The sequence below is a fragment of the Ogataea philodendri genome (genome assembly GCF_020536065.1).
Source record: "Ogataea philodendri strain CBS6075 chromosome Unknown scaffold7, whole genome shotgun sequence".
Lineage (NCBI taxonomy): Eukaryota > Fungi > Ascomycota > Pichiomycetes > Pichiales > Pichiaceae > Ogataea > Ogataea philodendri.
In genome coordinates this window covers 132215-156873 of record NW_025763914.1, presented here as the reverse complement: position 1 = coordinate 156873, position 24659 = coordinate 132215, and the positions used below count along the sequence as shown (strand labels likewise).

The 24659-nt window shown below is 40.6% G+C and overlaps 13 protein-coding genes across 13 annotated transcripts; 8 read left to right on the top strand and 5 right to left on the bottom strand.

Moving 5' to 3' along the window:
* Positions 1-27: 27 nt before the first annotated feature.
* Positions 28-1101, top strand: OGAPHI_002885 (uncharacterized protein; the record flags this gene model as incomplete). Its single annotated transcript, XM_046203803.1, has 1 exon — positions 28-1101. The coding sequence occupies one exon, from the start codon at positions 28-30 to the stop codon at positions 1099-1101; it is 1074 nt and encodes a 357-aa protein (XP_046062048.1).
* Positions 1102-1527: 426 nt separating this feature from the next.
* Positions 1528-3378, top strand: OGAPHI_002884 (uncharacterized protein; the record flags this gene model as incomplete). Its single annotated transcript, XM_046203802.1, has 1 exon — positions 1528-3378. One exon carries the CDS (start codon positions 1528-1530, stop codon positions 3376-3378), a length of 1851 nt encoding a protein of 616 aa, XP_046062047.1.
* Positions 3379-3516: 138 nt separating this feature from the next.
* On the bottom strand, positions 3517-4545 carry OGAPHI_002883 (uncharacterized protein; the record flags this gene model as incomplete). The annotated part of the gene is made up of 1 exon (XM_046203801.1): positions 3517-4545. One exon carries the CDS (start codon positions 4543-4545, stop codon positions 3517-3519), a length of 1029 nt encoding a protein of 342 aa, XP_046062046.1.
* A 558-nt stretch (positions 4546-5103) lies between these two features.
* On the top strand, positions 5104-5865 carry OGAPHI_002882 (uncharacterized protein; the record flags this gene model as incomplete). Its single annotated transcript, XM_046203800.1, has 1 exon — positions 5104-5865. One exon carries the CDS (start codon positions 5104-5106, stop codon positions 5863-5865), a length of 762 nt encoding a protein of 253 aa, XP_046062045.1.
* Positions 5866-6020: 155 nt separating this feature from the next.
* On the top strand, positions 6021-6953 carry OGAPHI_002881 (uncharacterized protein; the record flags this gene model as incomplete). The annotated part of the gene is made up of 2 exons (XM_046203799.1): positions 6021-6041; positions 6117-6953. 2 exons carry the CDS (start codon positions 6021-6023, stop codon positions 6951-6953), a joined length of 858 nt encoding a protein of 285 aa, XP_046062044.1.
* A 303-nt stretch (positions 6954-7256) lies between these two features.
* OGAPHI_002879 (uncharacterized protein) lies at positions 7257-11067 on the top strand (the record flags this gene model as incomplete). The annotated part of the gene is made up of 2 exons (XM_046203797.1): positions 7257-9433; positions 9735-11067. 2 exons carry the CDS (start codon positions 7257-7259, stop codon positions 11065-11067), a joined length of 3510 nt encoding a protein of 1169 aa, XP_046062042.1.
* On the bottom strand, positions 9667-11046 carry OGAPHI_002880 (uncharacterized protein; the record flags this gene model as incomplete). The annotated part of the gene is made up of 1 exon (XM_046203798.1): positions 9667-11046. One exon carries the CDS (start codon positions 11044-11046, stop codon positions 9667-9669), a length of 1380 nt encoding a protein of 459 aa, XP_046062043.1.
* A 166-nt stretch (positions 11068-11233) lies between the features above and the next one.
* On the bottom strand, positions 11234-12293 carry OGAPHI_002878 (uncharacterized protein; the record flags this gene model as incomplete). Its single annotated transcript, XM_046203796.1, has 2 exons — positions 11234-11365; positions 11430-12293. 2 exons carry the CDS (start codon positions 12291-12293, stop codon positions 11234-11236), a joined length of 996 nt encoding a protein of 331 aa, XP_046062041.1.
* Positions 12294-13558: 1265 nt separating this feature from the next.
* On the top strand, positions 13559-14437 carry OGAPHI_002877 (uncharacterized protein; the record flags this gene model as incomplete). Its single annotated transcript, XM_046203794.1, has 1 exon — positions 13559-14437. The coding sequence occupies one exon, from the start codon at positions 13559-13561 to the stop codon at positions 14435-14437; it is 879 nt and encodes a 292-aa protein (XP_046062040.1).
* Positions 14438-15954: 1517 nt separating this feature from the next.
* Positions 15955-17586, top strand: OGAPHI_002875 (uncharacterized protein; the record flags this gene model as incomplete). Its single annotated transcript, XM_046203792.1, has 2 exons — positions 15955-16824; positions 17311-17586. 2 exons carry the CDS (start codon positions 15955-15957, stop codon positions 17584-17586), a joined length of 1146 nt encoding a protein of 381 aa, XP_046062038.1.
* OGAPHI_002876 (uncharacterized protein) lies at positions 16444-17319 on the bottom strand (the record flags this gene model as incomplete). The annotated part of the gene is made up of 2 exons (XM_046203793.1): positions 16444-16807; positions 17174-17319. 2 exons carry the CDS (start codon positions 17317-17319, stop codon positions 16444-16446), a joined length of 510 nt encoding a protein of 169 aa, XP_046062039.1.
* Positions 17587-18141: 555 nt separating the features above from the next.
* Positions 18142-18474, bottom strand: OGAPHI_002874 (uncharacterized protein; the record flags this gene model as incomplete). The annotated part of the gene is made up of 1 exon (XM_046203791.1): positions 18142-18474. One exon carries the CDS (start codon positions 18472-18474, stop codon positions 18142-18144), a length of 333 nt encoding a protein of 110 aa, XP_046062037.1.
* A 5078-nt stretch (positions 18475-23552) lies between these two features.
* OGAPHI_002873 (uncharacterized protein) lies at positions 23553-24086 on the top strand (the record flags this gene model as incomplete). Its single annotated transcript, XM_046203790.1, has 2 exons — positions 23553-23579; positions 23685-24086. The coding sequence occupies 2 exons, from the start codon at positions 23553-23555 to the stop codon at positions 24084-24086; spliced, it is 429 nt and encodes a 142-aa protein (XP_046062036.1).
* Between the last annotated feature and the right edge of the window lie 573 nt (positions 24087-24659).

Below are 24659 nucleotides of genomic sequence, written 5' to 3'. Positions count from 1 at the left end.
TTGGCCAAACCCTATTAACCAGCGTTGATGTCCCAGATCATAATTAACGGATCGGTCTCATCAAAGACCGACAAATCAGTTTCTAAATTGTCTGTTCAAAGAACTTTATCTCATGCTGACGATATCTTACCTCAGATTAGATACCAAAACCATTACCAGTTAGCAATCAAACATTATCTCAACAGAAACTTTTCACAAGCATGGAAAATAATCAATCCTCTTGTGGATGGGTTTTTGAGAAGTGGCCAGACTAGGGCAAAAGTGGGAAATGAACTTGTGATCAAGATTTATAAACTTTATCTATCTCTGGTAGATTTGAAACTGAAGGAGCAAATGGAGATACGTGACCATACATCATATGTGGATAATAATCTTGAACAAGCTTTTATGGATGGCGTTTTATTCAATAATATAGTGCGCATTTATCATGGAGATTACTTTGCAATCGATTCAGAGCTCGCTCTGATGTGCTTCATCATTGAACTGTCTAATGGGTTTCCCACGATTGATTTGGGGAACCAGCTAGAAAAGTATCTCAGGTACACATCGGTATTACCTAGAGGAGATGGCTTATCGCAGAGCACTGCAAAGAGAGAAAAGATTGTTGAGCTATATCTTCTCCATATCCTTCCAAAGTTGAACGAGATATCAAAATCCAAGGAGTTGGTACATCAGTTATTCTCATCTGACTCATCAAAAGTACTTCTGTATCTCAAAAAGCTGGACCAAACTTCTGTAAGACAGAAGCAGTCAAAAATCAATAATCAACTCGACTCTCAAAAACGCAATGATCGCAATAAAAGTAAGATAGACAGAAATCGAAAAGATAGCAAGCATATGACTTCTGATAAACCAAAGCCTAAAGAAAATGTTTCTGACGTAAAGACAAATTCGTTGGTTTCATCTCTCAAGAGTATTTTCAACTCTCACGGATATGGTGTTATAAAAAATATTACTGGGACATCATTGATATTGGTTTTCGTCATTTGGATTCTCCGCTTGCTTTCACGAAAAAATTCGAAATTGAGACGTCTTGTTGGTTGGCTTATTCGAACGTTTGGAGAAACTCTGCAAATGGCATTTCGGGTTACCTACGTGTGAGAAATAATAACATTACTCTGTCCTGGAGTCTCACAGCTGATGAGATTCTGATCATTGATGTATTACGATGTCCCACAACTAGGCTCACTGACTTGTGCTGAATATCTTGCTTTTAGATCACTAATGACTAGGTTCAAACAACTATCAGCGAGCCACCGTTGGTTTGATTATGTAATCTGTTGGTCATCATAGTTTTTTAAGATTCTCAAAATAAATGCTACCTTTTTATTTTCGACACAGTGAGCAAGTGATTGTAGTGAATAATCGATATCCACACAATTGTATATCACCTAAGGAATATCAAATACCGCTGATCTTTTCTGGGTTAGAATACTGAACTAACGACACATTACTACTACCTAACTGTGCTTGATTGGATTTCTTGGTTCTTGGTACGAAAATACGGAGGCGTTTCAATCAATCAACATGGAATCATCAAATCAAGATGTATTAAATTCTTCCTCAGAGGAGCTGTATCCAATTGCACTACTGATGGACGAACTGAGACATGATGATGTGGCTAGTCGAGTTCAGGCAATGAAACGACTTGATACAATTGCTATCGCGCTAGGGCAAGAGAGAACGCGGAAGGAATTGATCCCATTTTTGGAAGATGTTATTCCTGAAGACGAGGATGAGGTGATTGCAATTGCAGCTGAAGAGTTGGGCAAGTTTGTGCCATATGTTGGTGGCGCAGAACACGCCTCCCTCTTGATGCCTGTCTTGGAGAAAATCGCAGCTTGTGAGGAGCCTATTGTAAGGGATAAAGCTGTAGAGTCTCTCAATACGATCAGCGATTCACTTACAGACTCACAAATAGAGCAAGATTTTGTGCCTTTATTGCAAAGATTAGCAAAAGAAAGGTGGTTCTCGTTACACATTGCGGCCACAGGTTTGTTTAGAAGTGCTATCACCAGGGTTCCCTCCGAAATAAGACTAGAATTGCTAAAGCTTTACGGCGAGCTGATTCAAGATGATTCTCCAATGGTGAGGAAAGCATCAGCAACTCATCTCCCAGAGTTGATTGATATTCTTGCACAACACTTTAGCACTCCTGACAGAATCAACGAATTTCATTGGGACCTGGTTACATCTATGTATGAGTCACTGGTCAACGATAACCAGGATTCAGTCAAATTTTTATCAGTCGACGTGCTGATTTCGATTTTATTGTTTTTGAGACATATCAAAGAGACCTCACATAGTGAAGACTTATTTAAAAGTTTGATCACTTTGGCCAACGATCCAAGCTGGAGGGTAAGATATATGGTTGCAGATAGGTTCGAACGTCTGGCTGTCAATTTCAATGATGAGCAATTCACTCTGAAATTGGTTCCGAATGCTATATCGCTAATGAAAGACAACGAAGCCGAGGTCAGAAAGGCCATAGCCAAGCAACTACCAGGATTCTGCAAACTTGTCGGTGAAAGTGACCCGTCACTGGTTTTGAATGATATTGTTCCTGTTGTCTCTCAGCTAAGCATGGATGAATCGGAAACTGTAAGGAGTGCTTTGGCGAGTGAGGTCACGGGTCTGGCCCCCATTTTGGGCAAGGAGGCTACAATTCAACATTTATTGCCTATATTTGTTGAAATGCTGAAAGATGAATTCAGCGAAGTCAGACTAAACATCATCTCAAATCTCCAGCTGGTTAACGAAGTTATCGGGATTCAACTTTTGTCTGAGTCCTTGTTACCAGCTATCACGGCCCTGGCAAACGATAAGCTTTGGAGGGTCAGATTGGCAATTATTGAGCAAATTCCTTTGCTTGCTAAACAATTGGGAGTTGCATTTTTCGACGAAGCTCTGGGCCAATTGTGTATGGAATGGCTTTGGGATCCGGTATACTCCATAAGAGAGGCTGCTGTCGTCAATCTTCAAAGTCTTACCAAATTTTTTGGAGAAGAATGGTGCAAAGTTGAATTGATCAAAAGAATACAATTCAAGAAAGAAACCAAAGATTTTGAGAATTTCATTTGCAGAATAACTTGCTTATTCGCATTTACTAAGTTGATTCCAGTTGTTACTCCGGAGACTGTTGCGACGGAGCTTTATCCTCTCATCAATGATCTCCGAAATGACCACGTTCCTAACATTCGATTCAACGTTGCCAAATCGTTGTTGAATGTAGCTCAAAAGCTGATCGGTACTGACAGGAATTTTGTGACTGAGAAGATCAAACCCACTTTAGAATCTCTTTGCAATGATGAAGACACGGATGTCAAATATTTCGCCGAAAAGAGTCTTCACTCGGTGGATGAGTTACTTGAGAAATGATTTCCCAGCAGATTTTCATTTTACTAGGAATATATCAATTGTTTGATTTTTGTACTTGCATCAGACAATATTGTTCCAATCCATTAACATTTCTAGTTTTGAGAATTCTAAATCATTTGCTGAACTCCAGTAGTTGGTTCAACTCGGAGGCGAGTTTGAAACACGGGTTCCTTTCACAACAAATGGAATGGTGCCAGCAGTAGGAATAGCAAATTCTCGATGGCCCAATGCTGTTATTATTGCTCTAATCTCCCCCGCATGAGAAGTAGAACTGATGTAAATATCATCCGGATGATTTTCAAAAACATCCTGAAGAAACATATCGGCTCTTAGCGATTGTTCACTCAAAGTTTCTCTCCAATCATCTCTGTAATAGATGTCTTCTTCAGCAAAGTTGGATTCGAACTCAAATCCAAATTTCGAAAATCTTTCCGAGATAACTTTCTTAGAAGATCTTTTATCACACAAGTGGGAGCCAATTGTTTCTCTAAGATTCTCGGAAACTATAGGATGAGCTCTTGAGGAAAATGAGGGTTTCTTAATATCGCCGTTTTCAAAGATAGTGATGTCCCTCCAAGTTCGTACCAATGTCATAGACGATCTAGTAAATGGGGAAGTGAAGAACTTTGTCGGGATTGGGGCGCCGTCTTCTATTTGCGAGAGCCAAGCTTGATGGAGTTCATCTGCTTGTCTTTCGCCTAGTTCTGTCAACAAGGGATCTGGACCCCATTCTAAAACTTGGCCGTTCTCTAGTGTAGTACCCGTCTGATGAGACCAATAGCGATTCCACTCCTCGATACCGAAAATTTCAACCGCTCTGTTATGGTACCCTTGCCCATGACGTGCGCATATGATCAATTTGTAAGATTCGTTGGGTTGTTTTCCATCATTCAAAGACTTGAGTTTCTTTTTCAAACTTGACCAGGAATCTAGGGCCAATCCGAAATTTTCTTCTAATAAGTCAAAAGTGGAGTCGTCAGTGGACGGATCTGACTGCTTAAAGAAACCATTGACCACTTCGAAGTTCCACGGCCTTAATAGTTTCCCTGTTTTTGGGTCCCGCTTCAGCTTCTCCTGTGTAAGCATTTTTCTGAATATAGCCTTCTGGTCGGCATTGGCATACGCGTCTTCAACGTCGCATTCATTTACCTTGATCAAATCAGACATTTTGAAAAAGCATTCAGTTCGTCGCGATACAAATTTCCGAATTCTCAATTAAAGAGAAAGCCTGTTTGGATTCTTTAGCCGACTATGCTTATCAACACAAAGTTATCACAAATAAAAATTACAGTACTTAATTTTTTGATCACGTTTGTAATTATCACGCATTATTCGTTGAGTGCCCTTCTTTGTAAGAAGTTAGGATAAGCATGAGAACGCAGTTCATGGTTTCGTACAGACTTTTGTCTTCGGATGATAGTAGTAACGATAGCACTGCTGATCAAGTCTATGGGCACAGCATCAGAACACAAGCCGATATAATTGGCACCTTGATACTCCGTCATCATAAGTTTACGTACGGACTGATTTTGTTTGGTTTACGTAATAATTATTATCGCCAATCTTGTCACTAGGGAATCTGATTTTTTAAGTAAAAGGTAAACAAGTTCTTTTAATTAACCTAGGCGGAAACCGTTGTTATTGATTTTGAACGCTCACTGACATCTCAAGATATATTTCTTTCTGTCCACAACAAGTTGAAAAGAATATTTGAAGGTCCGGCGAATGTCATTCATACAGAACCATTTTAATCCTTCGGGAGTACCAACAATCAGGTCAGCAAGGGTTTTCAGAAGAAATCCGGATAGTAATCCTTCGTCTCCTATCTCAAAAAACTCAGCAAAATCGACATTTCCTATTCAACAGCAACAGCAACAACAGCAAGTGTCCAACCATCGAGATATTAGGACCTATGCGGAACAGACGCTCGGATCCGGCTCGGCATTGGCCCAAGCGGTGAAATTACCACAAGACGAAGACCTCAATGAATGGCTTGCAGTGCATGTTGTGGATTTCTACAATCAGATTAACATGCTATATGGTACTATCACCGAATTTTGCTCGCCTTCAAGCTGTCCAAGAATGATAGCCACACAGGAATACGAATACTTGTGGCAAGATCCAATGAGCAGAAATAGCAAACAACCAATATCTATGAGTGCGCCTGGTTATGTTGAAGCTCTAATGGTCTGGATTCAAGGTTTCTTAGACGATGATAGTATTTTCCCTACGAAAATGGGGGTTTCATTTCCCAGACAATTTCCAGCTTTGGTCAGAACGATCATGAAGAGGCTCTTCCGCGTCTATGCACACATGTATTGTCATCACTTTGATGAGATCAATGAGTTAGGTCTACAAACTCACCTGAACACCTCTTTGAAGCATTTTGTGCTATTCTGTTCAGAGTTTCAATTATTAACGGCGAAGGACTATGGTCCATTGGATGAGCTTGTTGCAAAGATGCTTGATGATACTGATAAAGTTTAAACGTCTAATCAATATATTTCGAATCTACAAACTACTACTTTAGAGCTTCCAGCCTCTGTAGTTGAGTATTTGTGATCACGTGATTATTCATCATCCAGGCAAGAGTTAGAAACGCTTCTGTAGAAGTCTGCTCTTCTTTCATAAGGTAAATAGAGATGTCGCAAAACGCATCTGCAGTAGATCACAGTTGGACACGGAAAGCCAAAGATACGGTACGTCTAGATTTTCTTTTTTAACTGACATTCTTTCAGTTTGCTGGGTTTGTTGGAGGTGGAGTTCAGGTTCTTGTCGGTCAACCATTCGATTTAGTGAAAGTCAGAGTTCAAACTGGTCAGTATAGCTCTCCAGTGGCAGCATTGGTCGATACTTTTAAGAATGAAGGACTACGTGCATTTTACAAGGGGACTCTTGCGCCTCTGGTAGGTGTTGGCGCATGCGTCTCAATTCAGTTTTATGGATTTCACGAAGCGAAAAGACAACTACTCAAAGCAAATCCATCGCAAAAGGAATTGAACTTGAAACAGTATTATATCGCTGGAGCTTTTGCAGGTATTGTTAATGCTCCGATAACTGCCCCTGTTGAACAAATAAGGATCTTGCTTCAAGTTCAGAAAGATCAACACAGGTTATACACCGGTCCTAAAGATGCTATTTCAAAGATTTATGGTCAATCAGGTCTTTTCAAAGGCATCTACAGAGGCAGTTTAATAACACTTCTGAGGGAGACTCAAGCATACGGAGTTTGGTTCTTGACGTATGAGTTTCTGATTCAAGCTTGCACCCGCATCCAAAAAATTGAGCGTAAAGACGTTTCGACAATCCAACTATTATTATGTGGAGCGGCTGCAGGTGACGCCCTGTGGCTCAGCTCCTACCCATTGGATGTTGTCAAAAGTCGACTTCAAAGTGACGGCTTCGGTGATCATTCAAAATACGACGGATCGACACTTAGAGTTGCCAAGGTAATCATAAGAGAAGAAGGGTTTAAAGGGTTTTGGAGAGGAATCGGACCTACACTTTTGCGTGCCATTCCTTGCAGCGCGGCCACGTTCACGACAGTGGAATATGTGTTAAGAATATTAAACTAATCGTTTTCTTGAGGTAAACATAAGCAAGCTGCGAAGCTGATCTTTTTTGGTGCTGCTTTTTCGTGAATCAAACAGCAATTTTTCTACGGGCAAAATAGGTGACTTATTTTGCTATTAGAAGTATCAAAGGAAAATTACTGTGGGGAAATTTAATTACAGAAAGCTCTTCGACCCACTTTTAATTCATATCGATAATTAATGAGAATTGCAATTGTTTCGAATTCATTACGTGTGAGCAGTTCTGAGATTTAAAAGGAGTTATAATAGTATTTTCTGGGCTGATCGGTTGAGTATTTTTGCAACATGTCACAAACTCCCAACCAAAGACACGCTGATGCCCCTTCAGTATCGTCTCCATCTCCAGGCACCCCGTCTGTCCCGGCAGCCGGAATCTCACAATTGGAGCTTCGTCTTGCAAGCAGCAGCTATGATCCGAAAGATGATGCGGAGTCTGCCCTAATCAGTGACGATGAGGATGGTTCTTTCCCGTGCAATGAACGGACTCAAGATCTAGAGTCGTTGAACCGAATGCTTCAAACTTATGATATGAGCTCACGGGGAGGAAAAGATGAGAATAAGAACAGTCAGGCAACTTTCAATAGAAGACCCCCGAGCGACACGCCTATCATGAGTGGAACTACATCACCAGCAGCTGGGTCAAACTTGTCACCCCTTTGCTTGAGCGAAAATGAAGGGGAAGATAGCGACCAGGACGATATTAACCAATCACGTGCAAATGTTTATTCATCTGCAGACAGGCTTACACCTCTTCCTCATCGCAACAAGCAACATTCTGCGACCACGTCATCTCAACATGTAAAAACGACTTTGGATATACCAGGCCAGACTAGATCCAAAATATCACCCGATGGCTCCATAGTCAACACAAGTGAAAGGGTCGTTGTAGTTATGATAGGCCTTCCCGCAAGAGGAAAATCTTATCTCAGCAACAAACTTGTTCGCTACCTCAATTGGCTGCAAATCAATGCCAAAATTTTCAATGTTGGATCAACAAGGCGTGCTAAAGCTGCTCACCTAGGACCTGAAAGTTCACCTCTTCCGGACAAGAATGATATGACACTACATGATGCAAAATTCTTTTCCCCCAACAACGAAGAAAATACTCGTTTACGAGAGCAATGGGCACAAGAGACTTTGGATAATCTGCTTCACTATCTCCTCAAAGGTGATGGCTGTGTGGGAGTTTTCGATGCTACAAACTCGACGAAGCTCAGACGGAGAGCTGTGCTAGAAAAAATAATGGAGAGAAGCAAAGGACAGCTGAAGATTTTGTTTCTAGAGAGCATCTGCAACGACAAATCAATTTTGGAAGACAATATTCAATTAAAATTGCAGGGTCCAGACTATCGAAACATTAGCCCAGAAGTTGCAATAAAAGATTTCCTTGGAAGGCTTAAGAATTACGAATCAGTTTATGAGACAATTGATGACGAGGAAGAAAAGAATAAGGACTTTCAATATGTCAAAATGATTGATGTTGGACGCAAAGTGATTGCGTGCAATATCAAAGGTTTCTTAGCATCTCAGATCATTTACTACTTCTTAAATTTCAATCTAGGAGCTCGTCAGATCTTTATCACTAGGCACGGAGAATCCATGGATAATGTCAAAGGACGCATTGGGGGGGACTCTGTACTAACGGAGCGTGGCCATATATTCGCTAAATCACTCGCAGACTTCATCTCGTTCAAGAAGCAGCAATTTCGGGAGAACCAATTAAACGAATTCAAGAGCAAACATTCAAACTATTTTTCCAAAGCACCCGGCATCAATGATCTGCCAGAGGAACCGTCTTTTTCTGTATTTACTTCGATGCTTCAAAGGAGCATCCAAACATCTGAGCATTTCTCGGACGAGATTTTTGATATAAAGCAAATGAGAATGCTAAATGAATTAGGAAGCGGCAGATTTGAGGGCATGACATATGAAGAAATACAAAGAAGTTTCCCAGAGGAGTTCAATGCACGGTTGAAAGACAAAATGTCGTATCGGTATCCTGGAGTCGGAGGAGAATCGTATCTTGATGTGATTACCAGACTGAAGCCTGTGATAATGGAATTGGAGAGGACTACCAATCATTTATTGATCATCACGCATAGAGTTGTTGCGCGGGTTCTCATTGCGTACTTTCTGAACCTCAGCAAAAGTTCTGTGGGAGATTTAGATGTTCCGCTACACACGGTCTATATGTTCGAACCGAAGCCTTTCGGTGTTGATTGGCACATTTATGAATTTAATGAGAACACACATTGGTTTAATGAGATCGATCCAAACTCTCTCCAGAACAGCAAAAAAGTGAAGCAAGTGGGAATATCATTCAGAGAGCGGGCTTACTCTGTTGTTCCAACGGCTACCAGAAGGCCTTCTGCATTAGCCTCTGGTGCCGTGTCCACACGAAATTTGCGCCAGCCCACAACACCATCCACCAATTTACAAGCAAGCCGCCATTACCAAGCTCGGTCCTCGACGCTGAATAATAAGACACGCCTATAATTGATCGAAGTTTTATACATTTCAAGGCTGGGATGCCGCTGAATCGCGGATGTGTCTAGCAGATGCTAGATATATGAAGGGAACCAAAAACATGTAGGTTAAGTGCCCACTACAGTGAAGTATAAGAAATTGTAAAGTGACTAAGCATATACACTATCAACTATTAATATAGTTTAAAGAAACTTCCACATTAAGCTGCTTATTTCTTAGCAGCCTTTTGAGCAGCCTTGGTAACCTTACCGGCACCAGCAGCAGCCTTCTCAACAGACTTGATAACACCAACAGCAACGGTTTGTCTCATGTCTCTGACGGCAAATCTTCCAAGAGGTGGGTACTCGGTGAAGGTCTCAACACACATTGGCTTGGATGGGATCATCTTGACGATAGCAGCATCACCGGACTTGACGAACTTAGGGTTCTCCTCCATCTTCTTACCAGTTCTTCTGTCAATCTTCTCGAGCAACTGGTCGAATCTACAAGCAATGTGGGCGGTGTGGCAGTCCAAAACTGGAGAGTAACCAGCAGAGATTTGACCAGGGTGGTTCAAGATGATGACTTGAGCGTTGAAAGAAGCAGCACCTTGAGGAGGGTCGTTCTTGGAGTCACCACAGACGTTACCTCTTCTGATTTCCTTAACGGAGACGTTCTTGACGTTGAAACCAACGTTGTCACCTGGAACACCCTCAACAAGCTGCTCGTGGTGCATCTCAACGGACTTGACTTCAGTGGTAACACCAGCTGGAGCGAAAGTAACGACCATACCAGCCTTGATGACACCGGTCTCGACTCTTCCGACTGGAACAGTTCCAATACCGCCGATCTTGTAGACATCTTGCAATGGCAATCTCAATGGCTTGTCAGATGGTCTGGAAGGTGGCTCAATGGCGTCAATAGCCTCCAAAAGAGTCTTACCCTTGACGACACCAGCCTTAGTCTCCTTTTGCCATCCTTTGTACCATGGGCAGTTAGTAGAAGCCTCGATCATGTTGTCACCGTTCCAACCCGAAATTGGGACGAATGGAACAGTCTTAGGGTTGTAACCAACCTTCTTGATGAAGTTAGAGGTTTCCTTGACAATTTCCTCAAATCTGGCCTCGTTCCATTGAACAGAGTCCATCTTGTTGACAGCAACAATCAATTGTCTGACACCAAGGGTGAAAGCAAGCAAAGCGTGCTCTCTGGTTTGACCGTCCTTGGAGATACCAGCCTCGAACTCACCGGTACCACCTGCAATGATCAAGATAGCACAGTCAGCCTGGGAAGTACCAGTGATCATGTTCTTGATGAAATCTCTGTGACCTGGAGCGTCAATGACGGTAACGTGATACTTTGGAGTCTCGAACTTCCACAGAGCAATATCGATAGTGATACCTCTCTCTCTCTCAGCCTTCAACTTGTCCAAAACCCAAGCGTACTTGAAAGAACCCTTTCCGAGTTCAGCAGCTTCTTTTTCAAACTTCTCGATGGTTCTCTTGTCAATACCACCACACTTGTAGATCAAGTGGCCGGTAGTGGTAGATTTACCAGAGTCGACGTGACCAATAACAACGACGTTAACGTGAGTCTTTTCTTTACCCATTTTAATATATTAGTTCTTTGAAAGAGCTGATGAAAGAAAAATTTTCCAGTAGTCAAGCACTTTAATTGAAGGCAGCAGTCGCCCAAATGAAAAATTTTCGGACTAAAATAAGGGTTACCCGGTTATCTCTGGCCGGGTAAGTTATTAAAACGTATCAATTACAAATGCAAGGTCGAACAGCATAAAATCAATCATTAATGTTCTTGTCAGCTTGAGAATCCAACAATTCTAAAAGCTCGTTGGAATCTCTATTATCAGCGTCAAAATAAGCACCACTTTCAGGTACATTGTCGTTGTATTGGTTATATTCAAACCCTGTCTGTTGTAATCACAATCAGTAATTAGTTCCCACTCTTTTCACTAGCAATTTAATGGTGACTTACCTGCACAAAACTTTTGACACCATTAGAAAATGAATGGCGCCTTCTTTGGGTGGATGCGAGGCGGCTTTGATGATTTCTAAACAACGAGTAAACTGCACCACCTCCAAAGAAAACAGCTAATGCACAAAGACAAATGAACAAGAATATCCAAATTATAGCCATATCATCTTTCTTCGCAGCCGTGGCACAAGCATGAATAGTCCTCACTTCAAAAAAGTATGAACAATCATTTATTGAGCCCACGTAAGACACAGATGCTCTGGACATGATTTCCCTATCGCAAGCAAACGACAATATTGTTGATTTCCGTAAAGACTTTTCATCCTCCAACCCTTCGCAAAAACTTCCATCAGTATATTCAAGGACAAGTTTTCTTCCCCTGAATTTTGGAGAGGTAGAAACCTGTCCAATTGACCTTTTGTTACCTGAGTCATCGGTGTAATAACCACCAACTTCACTCCTATTTCCTATCCCCACAAAGTCTGACTGCGGAAGATTTTGGGGCTGTTTAAGAGGGGTTGAACATATGCCAAGCGAAAAGTTCTTACCATAGTCATATCCACGAGCATTCCAGGCTTGAAATAAACCTTCGTTTCCAAGAGCTCCAAGTGAGCGTAAATCGAAAAATTGATTCGTCAAAGGGTTTATGACTGTGCATGGTTCTAACTGTATTCCCTCTGTGTCGTTTTGATTGTTTAAGTGACCCGGTAACGATTCGAGTGTCTCCCACTGTTGGAGTAAATGATTGGCTTCCTCTCTTATTTCTGTCGTCAATTTCTCATTTCGTGAACTTAAGATGCCAAAGAAGACCAACACAGTGCACGCGAAAAATAAGAATATCGTTGGCTTTCGTAAACTAATCATCTTCTAATATGTTGTAAAGATGATCCCTTAGCAGATACGTGTTACCTCTTTCTCCTATGAACTGAACCAAATTCAAAAGCCTCTAGGGGGAGTCTGCCTGTAATTAATCAAAGTTTGGAGTATGTAGTGTGGTCCAGCAGATACTGTTCCAGCTTTTATCTGCAACTGGCTAGGAAACGTGTCAACTTCAGGTATTGTTAAGGCGAAAGATGGAGAGTTATTTGAAATTTGAAAATTGGTTGTCCCACACTCTTGCTCCAATTTAGTCTGTAGATCAGAAAAGAGTCTGCTGCTTATGAAAGCAAGATACGAAAATGCTTGTTCTGCTCAAATCTCTAATTTGATTAAAGTCTTAATCCCCAAATTTACGAATGGTGATGGCATAGTCAACTGACCAATCATAATCAAGTCAGATCCAATGAGATCGAATCATACCGAAGAGATGAAAGGCTATCCATGAACACATCGGCGAGATGTAATATTGTTTTTGTGCGAGATACATAATTGGCAAATTGGGTATTCTTCGAAAACTTTAGAAGTGAAAGGGCGTTTTAATACTGTGCAATCAGCGTCCTAGGTTTCTCTCGCAAGAAGGCGTAACATTGGGGGGGGTAATGCCCCGCCTCAGAACTCTCTATGCCTGATAGATTAAAAGGAGTCTAAAGTTAACTCAACTCTCGGATCATACGCCCCGCCGGATGTGATAGATATTGCCCTATCTTAATGCCCGAATAGTTTCCTGCAGTGATATTCGGACTTGTGTGTTGGATTTCTTCTACTAGAAGATCAACTTGTTATTGCTGTCTGCTATTGTAAGTGAAATTGTCTGATTACTCTATTAAGTATACCTATGTTATACTTTGACACAAAATTCCAGTCTGCAAAATGGTTCCTGAGTAGGGCTTCTCCCTCCCCTTAAGTAGTATATAGTGAAACGTTTTTCGTTCAAAGACATGTTTCACATAAGTATATTTCCGGTCTTTTTGTAAACAGCGCTGTGCAGAAGTGCTGTGCAGAAGTGCTATGATGAAGTTAGTCGTGAGCTTAATCACGTGACTCTGACTGATAAGAGAGGTGACGTAAGCAAATGACACAACATAAAATATATGTGTGAGGTCACTTTGAAGTATTTCAAGATTGAATGGTTTCAGTGTTTTTCGGTCTTATCTGAGCATGCTATAAATATGTGGGGTTCGTCCACATATTTAAGTGAACAACTTATTTAAACTGATATAGTAGACGAGTGAATTATCAACTACAACATCATGAATACTGAAGAAGTGGACGATCTTAAAAATAGAATTTTACAGGTTGTGAACCCTCATGCTTACTTTAATCTAATATCCCGTTTTCCAGATGACTGTAAGCTTAAATCATCAAGGAATTTCTTAGAATGGAAAAGAAAATTTGAATCCTATCTGAGAGCGTCTAAAAAGGGATTGTTTGACTACTATGCTTCAGGAAAGGTAGTTGTTCAGGGCAATGCTGTCCAAGACAGAGACATAATTTCCTTTTATGATGACGGTCTGAAGAGCTTATTGTACCAAACTATCAATGATAACATTAAAGAGGATTATGAATTCGATGACAATGGGAGACATATGATTTCAAAGATCATGTCCACCTATGGAAAAGTGTCATTGCTCACGATTTATCAGAACTACAGAGAAGCTCTAAGAGACGATAAATCTCAACTCAAGATACAACAAAGGTTTCGAGCAGTTAAAGCAGATATGGTGGAATTAGGGTGTGATAGTGAAACTGTGGAAGTTGTGGACCTACTTATCATTTTCAAGGATGAGGATCTCGCACAAAAGGTGCTGTCCAATGGGGTCTCAAAATTAACCCATAGGGGACTGCAGCGAAAGATTTTTGAAAAAGAAGTCTCACAGTTGTCTCAGTCATCTGCGTTTGTTGCTGATTCTCCTATTTCGCAAAAGAAACCTTCTTGTTTTAAATGTCATCAACTCGGACATAAAGTTCAAACTTGTCCTCTCAGAAAGAATGGTATCAAAGCCAGGAGAACTGTTGATTCCACAATAAATGAGAATCTAGCTGAAAACCCCAACTTTGCTATGACTGCTGAGTTCAGCCGGGTCAACTCTATGATCGAGTCAGGTCTGATTGCAGCTGAATCTGTTTGAGTAACCACAAACGCTGACTATTGGTTTGATTCAGGTGCAACTGTTCATAATTCCAATAATCCTAGCCACTTTGATTCTCTTGAACAGAGTGGAGGATTCATCAATCGAAATGGAGTAGGGTATGCAATCCAAGGTAAGGGTCAAGTCACCCTTCGGAATGGAAAACGTTCCCTGACTCTTAAAATCGTTTATTATGTGCCAAAAGCACATAAAAACTTGATTGCAGTCCATACTGCATTGGATTCTGCAAATATTGTTATTACCAAAGGAGGATTGTATATGAACCGCATTGAGCATGCTGTCTTGCACTCAAATAGTCTTCTCAAATCGATCTATGTTCCTTGTTATTCCGCAGAAGCTGACCTAGTTCAACCCGCTAACTTCCATTCTTGTTATGGATATCCCTCTGATGTCATTATGAAAAAGCTTGGCCTTCCACTCAAGCAAGGTACCTGCAAAGCCTGTATTCTAGGGAAAAGTGTTAAATCTGTTCCTAAAAGTAGCAATACAAAGGTCCAGTTTCCGTTGGAACTCATTCATGTTGATGTGTGTGGTCCGTTCCCTATCAAAGGAATTGATAGTGAATGATACTTTCTTACCATCGTTGATCGATTCACACATATGTTATTTGTTGATCTGATTGAAAAGAAATCAGATGTACTTTTGCATATTGAACAAAGTGTTCAATACGCTGAAAAATACTTTCATCACAAGAATCACAAGGTGATGCGCATTCGAAGTGACAATGGCACTGAGTTCTGCAATACTCGCCTTCACTCTTTTCTGAAGGCTAAAGGGATTCACCATGAGCATACTGAGATATACTCTAGTCATCAAAATGGAGTTGCTGAACGCATGCATCGCACCCTTATTGACCGAACTCGGACTCTCTTGGAGAGCTCAGGGGCTCCTGAGACTTTTTGGCCGTATGCCATACGCTTAGTGGCTCATTTGATAAATCGAGAACCCTCTCATGCTATCAAGCAGGATATTCCCTATGCCAGATGGTTTGGGACAAAACCAGATTATGCTCATGCATTTGGGTGCCGTGCTTTTCCTTTGATTCCTTCGAATCATCGTTCATCAAAGTTTACACCTCTGTCATGTCCCCGTATTTTTGTTGGTCATAGTTCTACTTGCAAGGCTTATATCATTCATGATCCGCAGACCAACAAATTTCAAGTAATTTCTCATGCTGTCTTCAGTGACGATGTCTTTCCTTTTCTTCAGGCTGCCCACAAGGATATACACATTCCTATGTTCAATACCTTACAGGCGCCTCGCGTGAACCGACCTTCCGGAGTGCCCATGCCAGCTGCAGCTATTCGGGCTCACCCTCCTCGTCCTGCACTTACTCCGCCCGCTTCTCAGGACACGTGTTCCTCTAGGGCTTCACCTGATGTCTCTATGGAGACTCAGTCGGACAATTCCACCACTCCTTGTCCTTCTTCCATGTTTACTACGCCAGACATATCTGACTCTAATGACGATCCTGACTTTTACCCCAGTTCATCTATATGAAGTCTGATGAGCTTTCCCCTGTGTCAACTCATCTTGAAGCCACTACGATTCCTGCAGCTTCTCGTGCTTCCTCGTGGGGTCCTATTGTTGAATTCCCTGAGTCATTACCTTCCTCGCCCGAACCAAAACATGATATACTTCAACTTACTTACGACTCACAAGCTTTTGTTCCACGGCAGCCTTCGCCTGTGCCAGATGATGACTCGTATCATTTGTCATCTCTCTCACCCATCGGGCTCGTATCTTCGTTAGATGTCTCTGCGGATCCTGTTGACTCTTCCTCTGACTCGGATGCTCATCAACAATCCAATCCTTCGTCCCTCATTCCTACGACTCGTCCCCGGGAATCCCCTGATCCAGACTATAGCCCCGATCCTCCTTGGCATCCTCGTCAACGCGGCAACTTTGATACTCTTGTTGCCGCTCTGAATACTGACGTGTTCGCCGCGTCTGGTAGGGTTCCTGCGTCGGTTGATGAAGCCCTCTCATCGAGTGGTTGGCTCTCTGCCATGGAAGCCGAAATGGCCGCCCATCAACATAACCAAATCTGGACGCTGGTCTCTCTTCCTCCTGGTAGACGGGCGCTTGGATGTCGTTGGGTATTCACTGCCAAACCCGTTTCTCATCTTTTGAAAGCACGGCTTGTTGTTCAAGGTTTTCGTCAAATCCATGGACTTGACGACAATGAGACCTTTAGTCCTGTTGTTCGTTACGACAGTGTGCGCATAATGCTCAGCCTTGCTGCCCAATTCAAAATGCAAATTCATCAAATGGATGTTACCACTGCCTTTCTCAACGGTACTTTTGATGAGGAAATCTATATGTGTCAACCTCCGGGTTTCATCTCTCCTGGTAATGAAGAGAAAGTATGTCGGCTCCACAAGAGCCTCTATGGAGTAAAACAAGCTCCGCTTTGCTGGAACCAAAATTGAGTCTGTTTTGTCCTCCCTTGGATTTCACAAAACTCCCAGTGAATATGGCCTTTATGTCTCTCATACCAGTCCTCCGGTCTTTGTGGCGCTGTATGTGGATGATTTGCTTATTGCCTCCGCATCACTGCCGTTAATTGAACGTGTCAAACATTTACTCTCGCGGGCTTTCACGATGAAAGATCTGGAGCCTGCTCGTTATTTTCTTGGCTTAGACATTCACACACACATAGGGAAGGTTCATCTTTTGGCGTCCACTTATCTTCATTCTCTTCTTGATCAATACCAGCTTAATACATGCAATGCTGTCTCTACCCCATGTGATACACATCCTTGGGACCCTGTCGATGACTCTCCATTATCCAGCCCAACTGAGTATCGCAGCCGGATAGGGAAATTGTTGTTTGCTGCTAACACTGTCAGGCTGGACATTATGTTTGTTGTGGCAAAATAAAGCCGGTATCTTCAGAATCCCAAAAAGTCACATATGATGAAGGCAAGGCATTGAGATACCTCAAAGGGACTAGTGACTTGGGAATTGCCTATTCTTATGATCCATCCTCTAACCTCAATGGCTACTCAGATGCTGACTGGGGAACTAGCACTATGGACAGAGTTTTGGTTACTGTTTATGTCTTTGTGCTAGCCAATGGACCTATCACATGGAAATCTAAGAAGCAAGCCACAGTGGCTTTGTAATCTATCGAAGCAAAATATATAGCACTTGCCGACACATTAAAGGAACTCCTGTGGTGAACTCAATTATTTGACTAGCTTAGATTCAAAAGAGAAGGTCCTTCTTCAATTCATTGTGAAAACACAAGCACTCTAGAGTTAGCAAAATATTCCAAGCTGCACCTGAGAACAAAACATATTGATCTATGCTCTCATTTTATTCGACAAAATCTGGTGGATGAGAAATATGAACTCCATCATGTACCATCAAACTTGAATCTTGCTGACCCACTTACAAATTCTCTGACTAAGCAAGAGTTTGAACCCTTCTTAACAAAATTAAGAATGCAACTTATTTGATCAAGTACACGACTATGGTAGGGTGTTGTGATGAAGCTCGTCGTGACACAATCACGTGATTCGACTGACAAGAAAGTTGACGTAAGCAAATGACACATCATATAGAGTATATGCGATGTGTGTCAGAAGTGATTAAGGATCGGATGGCAATGTTACAGGTCCGCTTTGAGAATCTGTAAATATGTCGGGTTCGTCCACATATAAAAGTGAACAACTTATCTAAACTGATATAGTAGAAGAGTGGATTGTCAGCTGCAACAATATGAATACTGAAGAAGTGAAACATCTTAAGGACGGAATCTTACACACATCAAGCGTAGTGTTACCAAGCATCTCTTGTAGATAGTGGAGAAGCTCTTTACTAATGCTATACTGATATTCTGCGGGGTCGAGGGCAAGACCGTCAGTCACGGATCCAATAAGGATTGCCAATAGCGCTTGATCATACTGAGCATATAACTCAATTCTTTCAAATTCTTGTAATTCCGCTGGACTAAAAGTATCATACTTATCCAATGCGTACTCATATAGTCCGCAGTTTGCTGAGTTCATAACGTAGATCAACTTCTCCTACCAGGCGCTAGAATTAATTCTTGACCTAAGTTTCACCAAATCATGAAACTTATTCGTCAAGTAGTGTGCTTCCATGGCTCATAACTTGTTGGAGTCGGTCTGAATATCAGTGAAGGCGTCGTCTTGAATATCAAGGTATTTGCAAACCGATAAGATTCAAATGCGTAGCGGTTACTAGCTGTTGTGATGAAGTTAGTCGTGAACTTAATCACTTGACTCTGACAGATAGGAGAGGTGACGTAAGCAAATGACACACAACATAGAATATATGTGTGGGGTGATTCTGAGAATGCTATAAATATGTGAGGCTCGTTCACATATTGGAGTGAACAACTTCTCTAAACTGATATAGTAAAAGAGTGAATTACCAACTGCAACATTAAAAAACTGAAGAAGTGAACAATCTTAAGAATAGAATCTTACATATTTCAAAAAGTTTCCGGTCATTCTGAAATATGGCTGAGCATATATTGCATCGGCGAGTGTAAGATTCTATTCTTAAGATTGTTCACTTCTTCAGTATTCATAATGTTGCAGTTGATAATTCACTTTTCTACTATATCAGTTTAAATAGGTTGTTCACTTTTATAAATTGGACGAACCCCACATATTTATAGTATTCTCAAAGACCCGAAACAGTCCCATTCAAATTTCCCATTCAATCCGGGAACACTTCTGAGTCACCCAGCACATATACTCTATGTTGTGCGTCATTACTTCCGTCAGCTCTCTTATCAGTCAGAGTCACGTGATTAGTTCACGACTAACTTCATCACAACAGAATTACAGCGCACAATGGATGCTATCAGCACTACTCGTTCCAATATGGTCATGTTCAGCAATCAATATGTGCACTCTCCGGGCTGCGGATCATCAGGCTCTTTAGACAAATTGTTGGAGTGCATCCAGTAGTGATGTCAATGGTGAATTAGTTGTGGAGATCTTGTAACTTTTGAGTACTTGCAAGACACTTCTAATTATCTATTTCAGCTAGTTATACAAAACGCGCTAACACTCCTTTTCTATATTCTTTTATATCAACCGCGAGGACTTCTCTTGCTGAAATATAACTGGTAAACTGTACCCGCTTGTTTATTTAAGCGAGTACATAATCACCCGATACCTTTGGGACTATCTTCTTCAACACAGATAAGTAAATGCACATGCAGGTACACATCGTTATCCGGGAATATGTATCAAGCTCACCTATTGGATGATCTTGATGTTAACCCGTGCTTAGTATCAATCAGATTTTGAGGCTACATGAATTGTAGTTTTTCATTCGATGAATTATTATCTTGGTTTCAATCGGATGTTTAATCCTACTCTATCACTGTCAGAAATTTTGATCAAGTTTCATGAATAGCAACTACATAATTTGGCTCGTGAGTTCAACTAAACTTACCAACTTAAGCAGAAGGAATTATTAGAAGCCTGCTTGATGATCTGTAAAGTCCTTATCGAGGGTCTTCTGGATTCCTTTCACTAGAAAGTCAAATTGCTTAGTGATATCTGCCATTGTGAGTGAGTGATCCTACTTAATACATTGACATGATATTCGAGTCTGCAACGTTACTTTGAGTAAGACACACCCCTTCTTAAATATCATTTTGTGAACCCGTCTTTCAAGGGTCATGCTTTACTTTGTTGTGATGAAGCTCGTCGTGACACAATCACGTGATTCGACTGACAAGAAAGTTGACGTAAGCAAATGACACATCATATAGAGTATATGCGATGTGTGTCAGAAGTGATTAAGGATCGGATGGCAACGTTACAGGTCCACCTTGAGAATACTGTAATCATGTGGGGTTCGTCCACATATAAAAGTGAACAACTTATCTAAATGATATAGTAAAAATGAATTATCAACTGCAACATTAAAATACTGAAGTGAACAATCTTAAGAAAAGAATCTTGCAAATTCATCCTGACTCACTAGTCCAACAATGGTGCTTTTCTGTAAGACACTATTCTTAAGATGGTTAACTTCTTCAGTATTCATAATGTTGCAGTTGACACTTTACTCTTTTACTACATCAGTTTAGATAAGTTGTTCAATTCGATATGTGGACTAACCCCACATATTTATAGCATTCTCAGATAAGACCGAAAAACACTGAAACCATTCAATCCTGAAATACTTCAGAGTCACCACCCACACACATATATTCTATGTTGTGCGTCATCTGCTTACGTCACCTCTCCTATCAGTCAGAGTCACGTGATTAAGTTCACGACTAACTTCATCACTTCATTTTCATTTACCCAACAATCAATCGAACCAGAGCAGGTAATTCAAGTAATCACAGTATGAAGAGCGATCAGCGTGCCCCATGTGATTAGTTTCTGGTTTAATTTAGTAGTTGATGTAGTCTTAGTTGGTCTGAACTAAAAGACTACAAGACGTCTGTGACCAACAGATGCTTGGTAATCTTGATATTGAGGAATGCAAGCTAGATCGATTAGTCAAGGCAAGAAAAAAGCAGTGTCAGGCCCATATTTGAGTAAGTCAAGCACTGCCAGCCCTGAAAAACATTCACAGAACCGAATTGCATTAATTTTTTGCACAAATAGTACTGTTTTGATCAGTCACTTCGCAGATAAATAGCTGCGACGTCGACTCTCAGGTTTAATATTAATTTCTTTGCATAATTAATATTATTCTATTGCATATACAATAATTTAACATAGCGGAAACCAAAAGGTATCTAAATGAGAAGAGACTAGCGCCAGTATCATGTACCCGAAATACGCGGCCAAGTTTCGGGACTTTAGACCGAACACTTTTGGTATTTTCAGGCCAAATGGGTACTGTGTCCTTAATTTATAATCTCGGTAAGCTATTCACTTGTTTAATCGGTTGGGGCAATTACGTGTGAATCTGATGTTGTGACCAGACAATCTCATTGTCCAATTCCTGAAACCTTGGGCTTGAATTTGATGCACTGTAGACCACAGACTGTGTTTTTTACAACCCAAACCGAATTGAATATAGGATCTGCTCATTTACTAGCTCATTTCAATTTTTCGAATCGTAGCTTTCTGCCATTTGGCATGGGCGTGCCTGAATCAATGAAGCAGTATGTTGAGCCAAACAATAAACAAATTATGTAGAGCATGAAGCCTCCCCTCATGATATCATTGACATTTGTTGAAAGAGCTTTAATATTTCCAGTTCGCGCGAATCTGTATGGTAAGAAAGCAGACGTAAGGTAAATGTCAAATTAGAGGGAAGGCATAATTTGTTTCAAAAGTGATTTAAATCTCAGGTCATTGATCTGAAAGCACTAAGATATGTGGTAAATATCCACGTTCTTGGTGAACAACTTACCTATCTGATTGAGTATCAGAATGTGTTGTGACGAAGCTAGTCGTGACTGAATCACGTGACTCTGAGTGATAAGAGAGGTGACGGAAGCGGTGACGGAAGCAATGACGCACAACATAGAGTATATGTGCGGGGCGACTCAATAGTGCTTCCGGATTGAATGGGAATGTTTCCGGTCTTCTTTGAGAATGCTATAAATATGTGGAGTTCGTCCGCATATTAAAGAGAACAACTTATCTAACTGATATAATAGAAGAGTGAACTGTCAACCACAACATTATGAATACTGGAGAAGTTAACCATCTTAAGAATAGAATCTTACAAGGAAGCATAAATTAGGACATAAGGTTAATTCTTAAGTATTTCATCATTTCAAGACAAGAATCCTATAATAATGGATGCCAGGTAGTCACTAAACTTACCTAAGTAGTAGTGTCAGTGGAATTCTTGACGGAGTATTCAGCTGCATATTTATATTGATTATTCCTCAATAAACTGATATAGTAGAGACGAATAGTAGGTCATTTTGATTGCTTTTGAAGTCGGTGGTCTCCTTTTTAAGCGTCAACTGCATTCAACAATGCTATTTCACAAATTGATTTTTGCTGGATTTTTTCTATTGGAAGATCGAACTGTTTATTGTTGTCTGCTACTGTAATAGTCTTGATTTACTTTATGTTGAATATTGAGATACCAGCAAACCGATAAGACTCAAATGCACAGCAATTATTAACTCCTATTTGTTAAGCTAATATGGGTTAGTCTCGATCTACTTAGCTAATCTTTTATGCATTATTGATTATGCAAGATAAGAGGAGGGAGTGTGAGACTCAGATCAGATCTAACAACCTTAAACAGCATCACTCCTATCCGAGAGTCACTAGACTACATCACCTCAATTAGGACAGAAGCTAGGGTATCATTGTTCCTATTTCAAATACTATATAAAGGGGTGCCAACCCCTTCATTTGAAATAGAGGATAACTCTAGAATTGTATATCTGAGAATACTTTAAGTTGATATTGACCATGAACCAGACAGACCTATATGAGTATTATCTGTCAAGTCATAAAGAGGAGGGCTCTTCATGTAAAGTAAACAAGAAGATTTAACTTGGTCAAAAAAAAAATTATATAGCTCATATACTTTGATATTTGACTGATATTAAGTGCCCGATAAGCATAAAGATTATCTAATCAGTGAACTTAAGGCATAGACTAGTTATGCTTCAACGAGAAAAGTTGGGTCTTGAGCTTATTCTTTTATGAACAATGATCCTTATAGTTGCAACTTCTCAAATGACTCACACCAGCCTGTTTGATTCATGTTGGATATCATCAAATAGTGCCTTAGTGGATATTCAATTTCTAGAGGTGCCTTGTAGGTGCCTTCTGGAGAAATGAGGAAATAGAGATATGTTTGCGTGGAATCGAATTAACCCGTACAATTACTGCGTACAGCACTCATTTAAAGATAATTCTTAGAAGAGCTCTTATCAATTTTTAGCTCTTCGAGCTTCCATAGTATCATCCGTCAGAATCCTTAAAAACGAGTCCCGGCAATTTGATTTTCTATCTGGCATGAGCAGAATGGTTTTCAGTGAACATGATTTATCCTTGAGCCCCAATAAATATAGTTATAATAGGTATCAATAATAAAAAGCTAGATAGTTGCTAGTCCAAGATCAGAAATCTTGTACCCATATTTCTAGCAAAGTACAGTACCTATGTTTCAGGTGTCAGAGATCTATTTGGTATACTAGTTTCTCTTCAAATGTGTTCTGGATAGGCTTCCTGCAGAATGTTTGAATGCTATTATGCACCTTGCTTACTAAATCATGACACAATAAGACTAACAGTTCACTCTCAACGAACACATCAGACATCCCATGCCGAAAACTACAGCCACTTTAGACTCAAGATACTCGAACCATCAATCCGAACTTTTTGATAAACCCTACAAATTGGACCTATTGAAAGCAAACGGTAGGAGGCAATCAATTCTTTCACCTAAAAGCGCAATGTTGATTTGTGAAGAACTGAAAGCAACTACTCGATGCTCCATAGAACTGCAGACTATTCGTGGTGGCAACTTTGTAAGGGTCATTTTGGATCAACTGATTGATAGACCACGCAAAACTCATGACATAACCATCAGGAATGAAGCATTGGTACTCCAGCGGAGCAGATTGACAGCAAGCCGATGGTTATTGAATGGATCGCTGTCATATAACCACATGTCTATTTTGCTGTTTTTTTGAGTTGAGCGATTATCTAATTTACTACACTGAAACTTAGATATTGCGCTTATACGAATACTACATATCGGAGACATAAACTAAGTAAGCTATAAGAAGGCCAATTACAACAATGCTATTGAAGAGATATCACAGCAGTAGTTGTTGTTGGCGAGCATTCAAGTAGGAAGTGCGCTGAATATTTACACAAGTTATGACTATCCTTCCATACATAGCTCATTACTCTCTGGTCCGTAGTCATAACGACTCAAATGCAACCACAAGTATGTGGTCATTGATTTAGTTACAGATCAAGATTCGGGCTGGTCTTCAACTGACAATTTGAACGAGTGAGTTTTCGGGTTGCATTTGCTCGCAAATAATAGTTAGTCAATTCAAGTCTCTTCAAAGTATTAAGCTCTCGTACATCATGCTAGACTCTTGAAAAGCTCCTTGACCAAGGAGCTTTTGATTTTGAAAGCAAAGAATGTCCTATCTGTTAAAGCGCCTGGAGTATATGTTGTGATGAAGCTAGTCGTGACTGAATCACGTGACTCTGACTGATAAGGAAAGCTGACGTAAGGAAATGACACATCA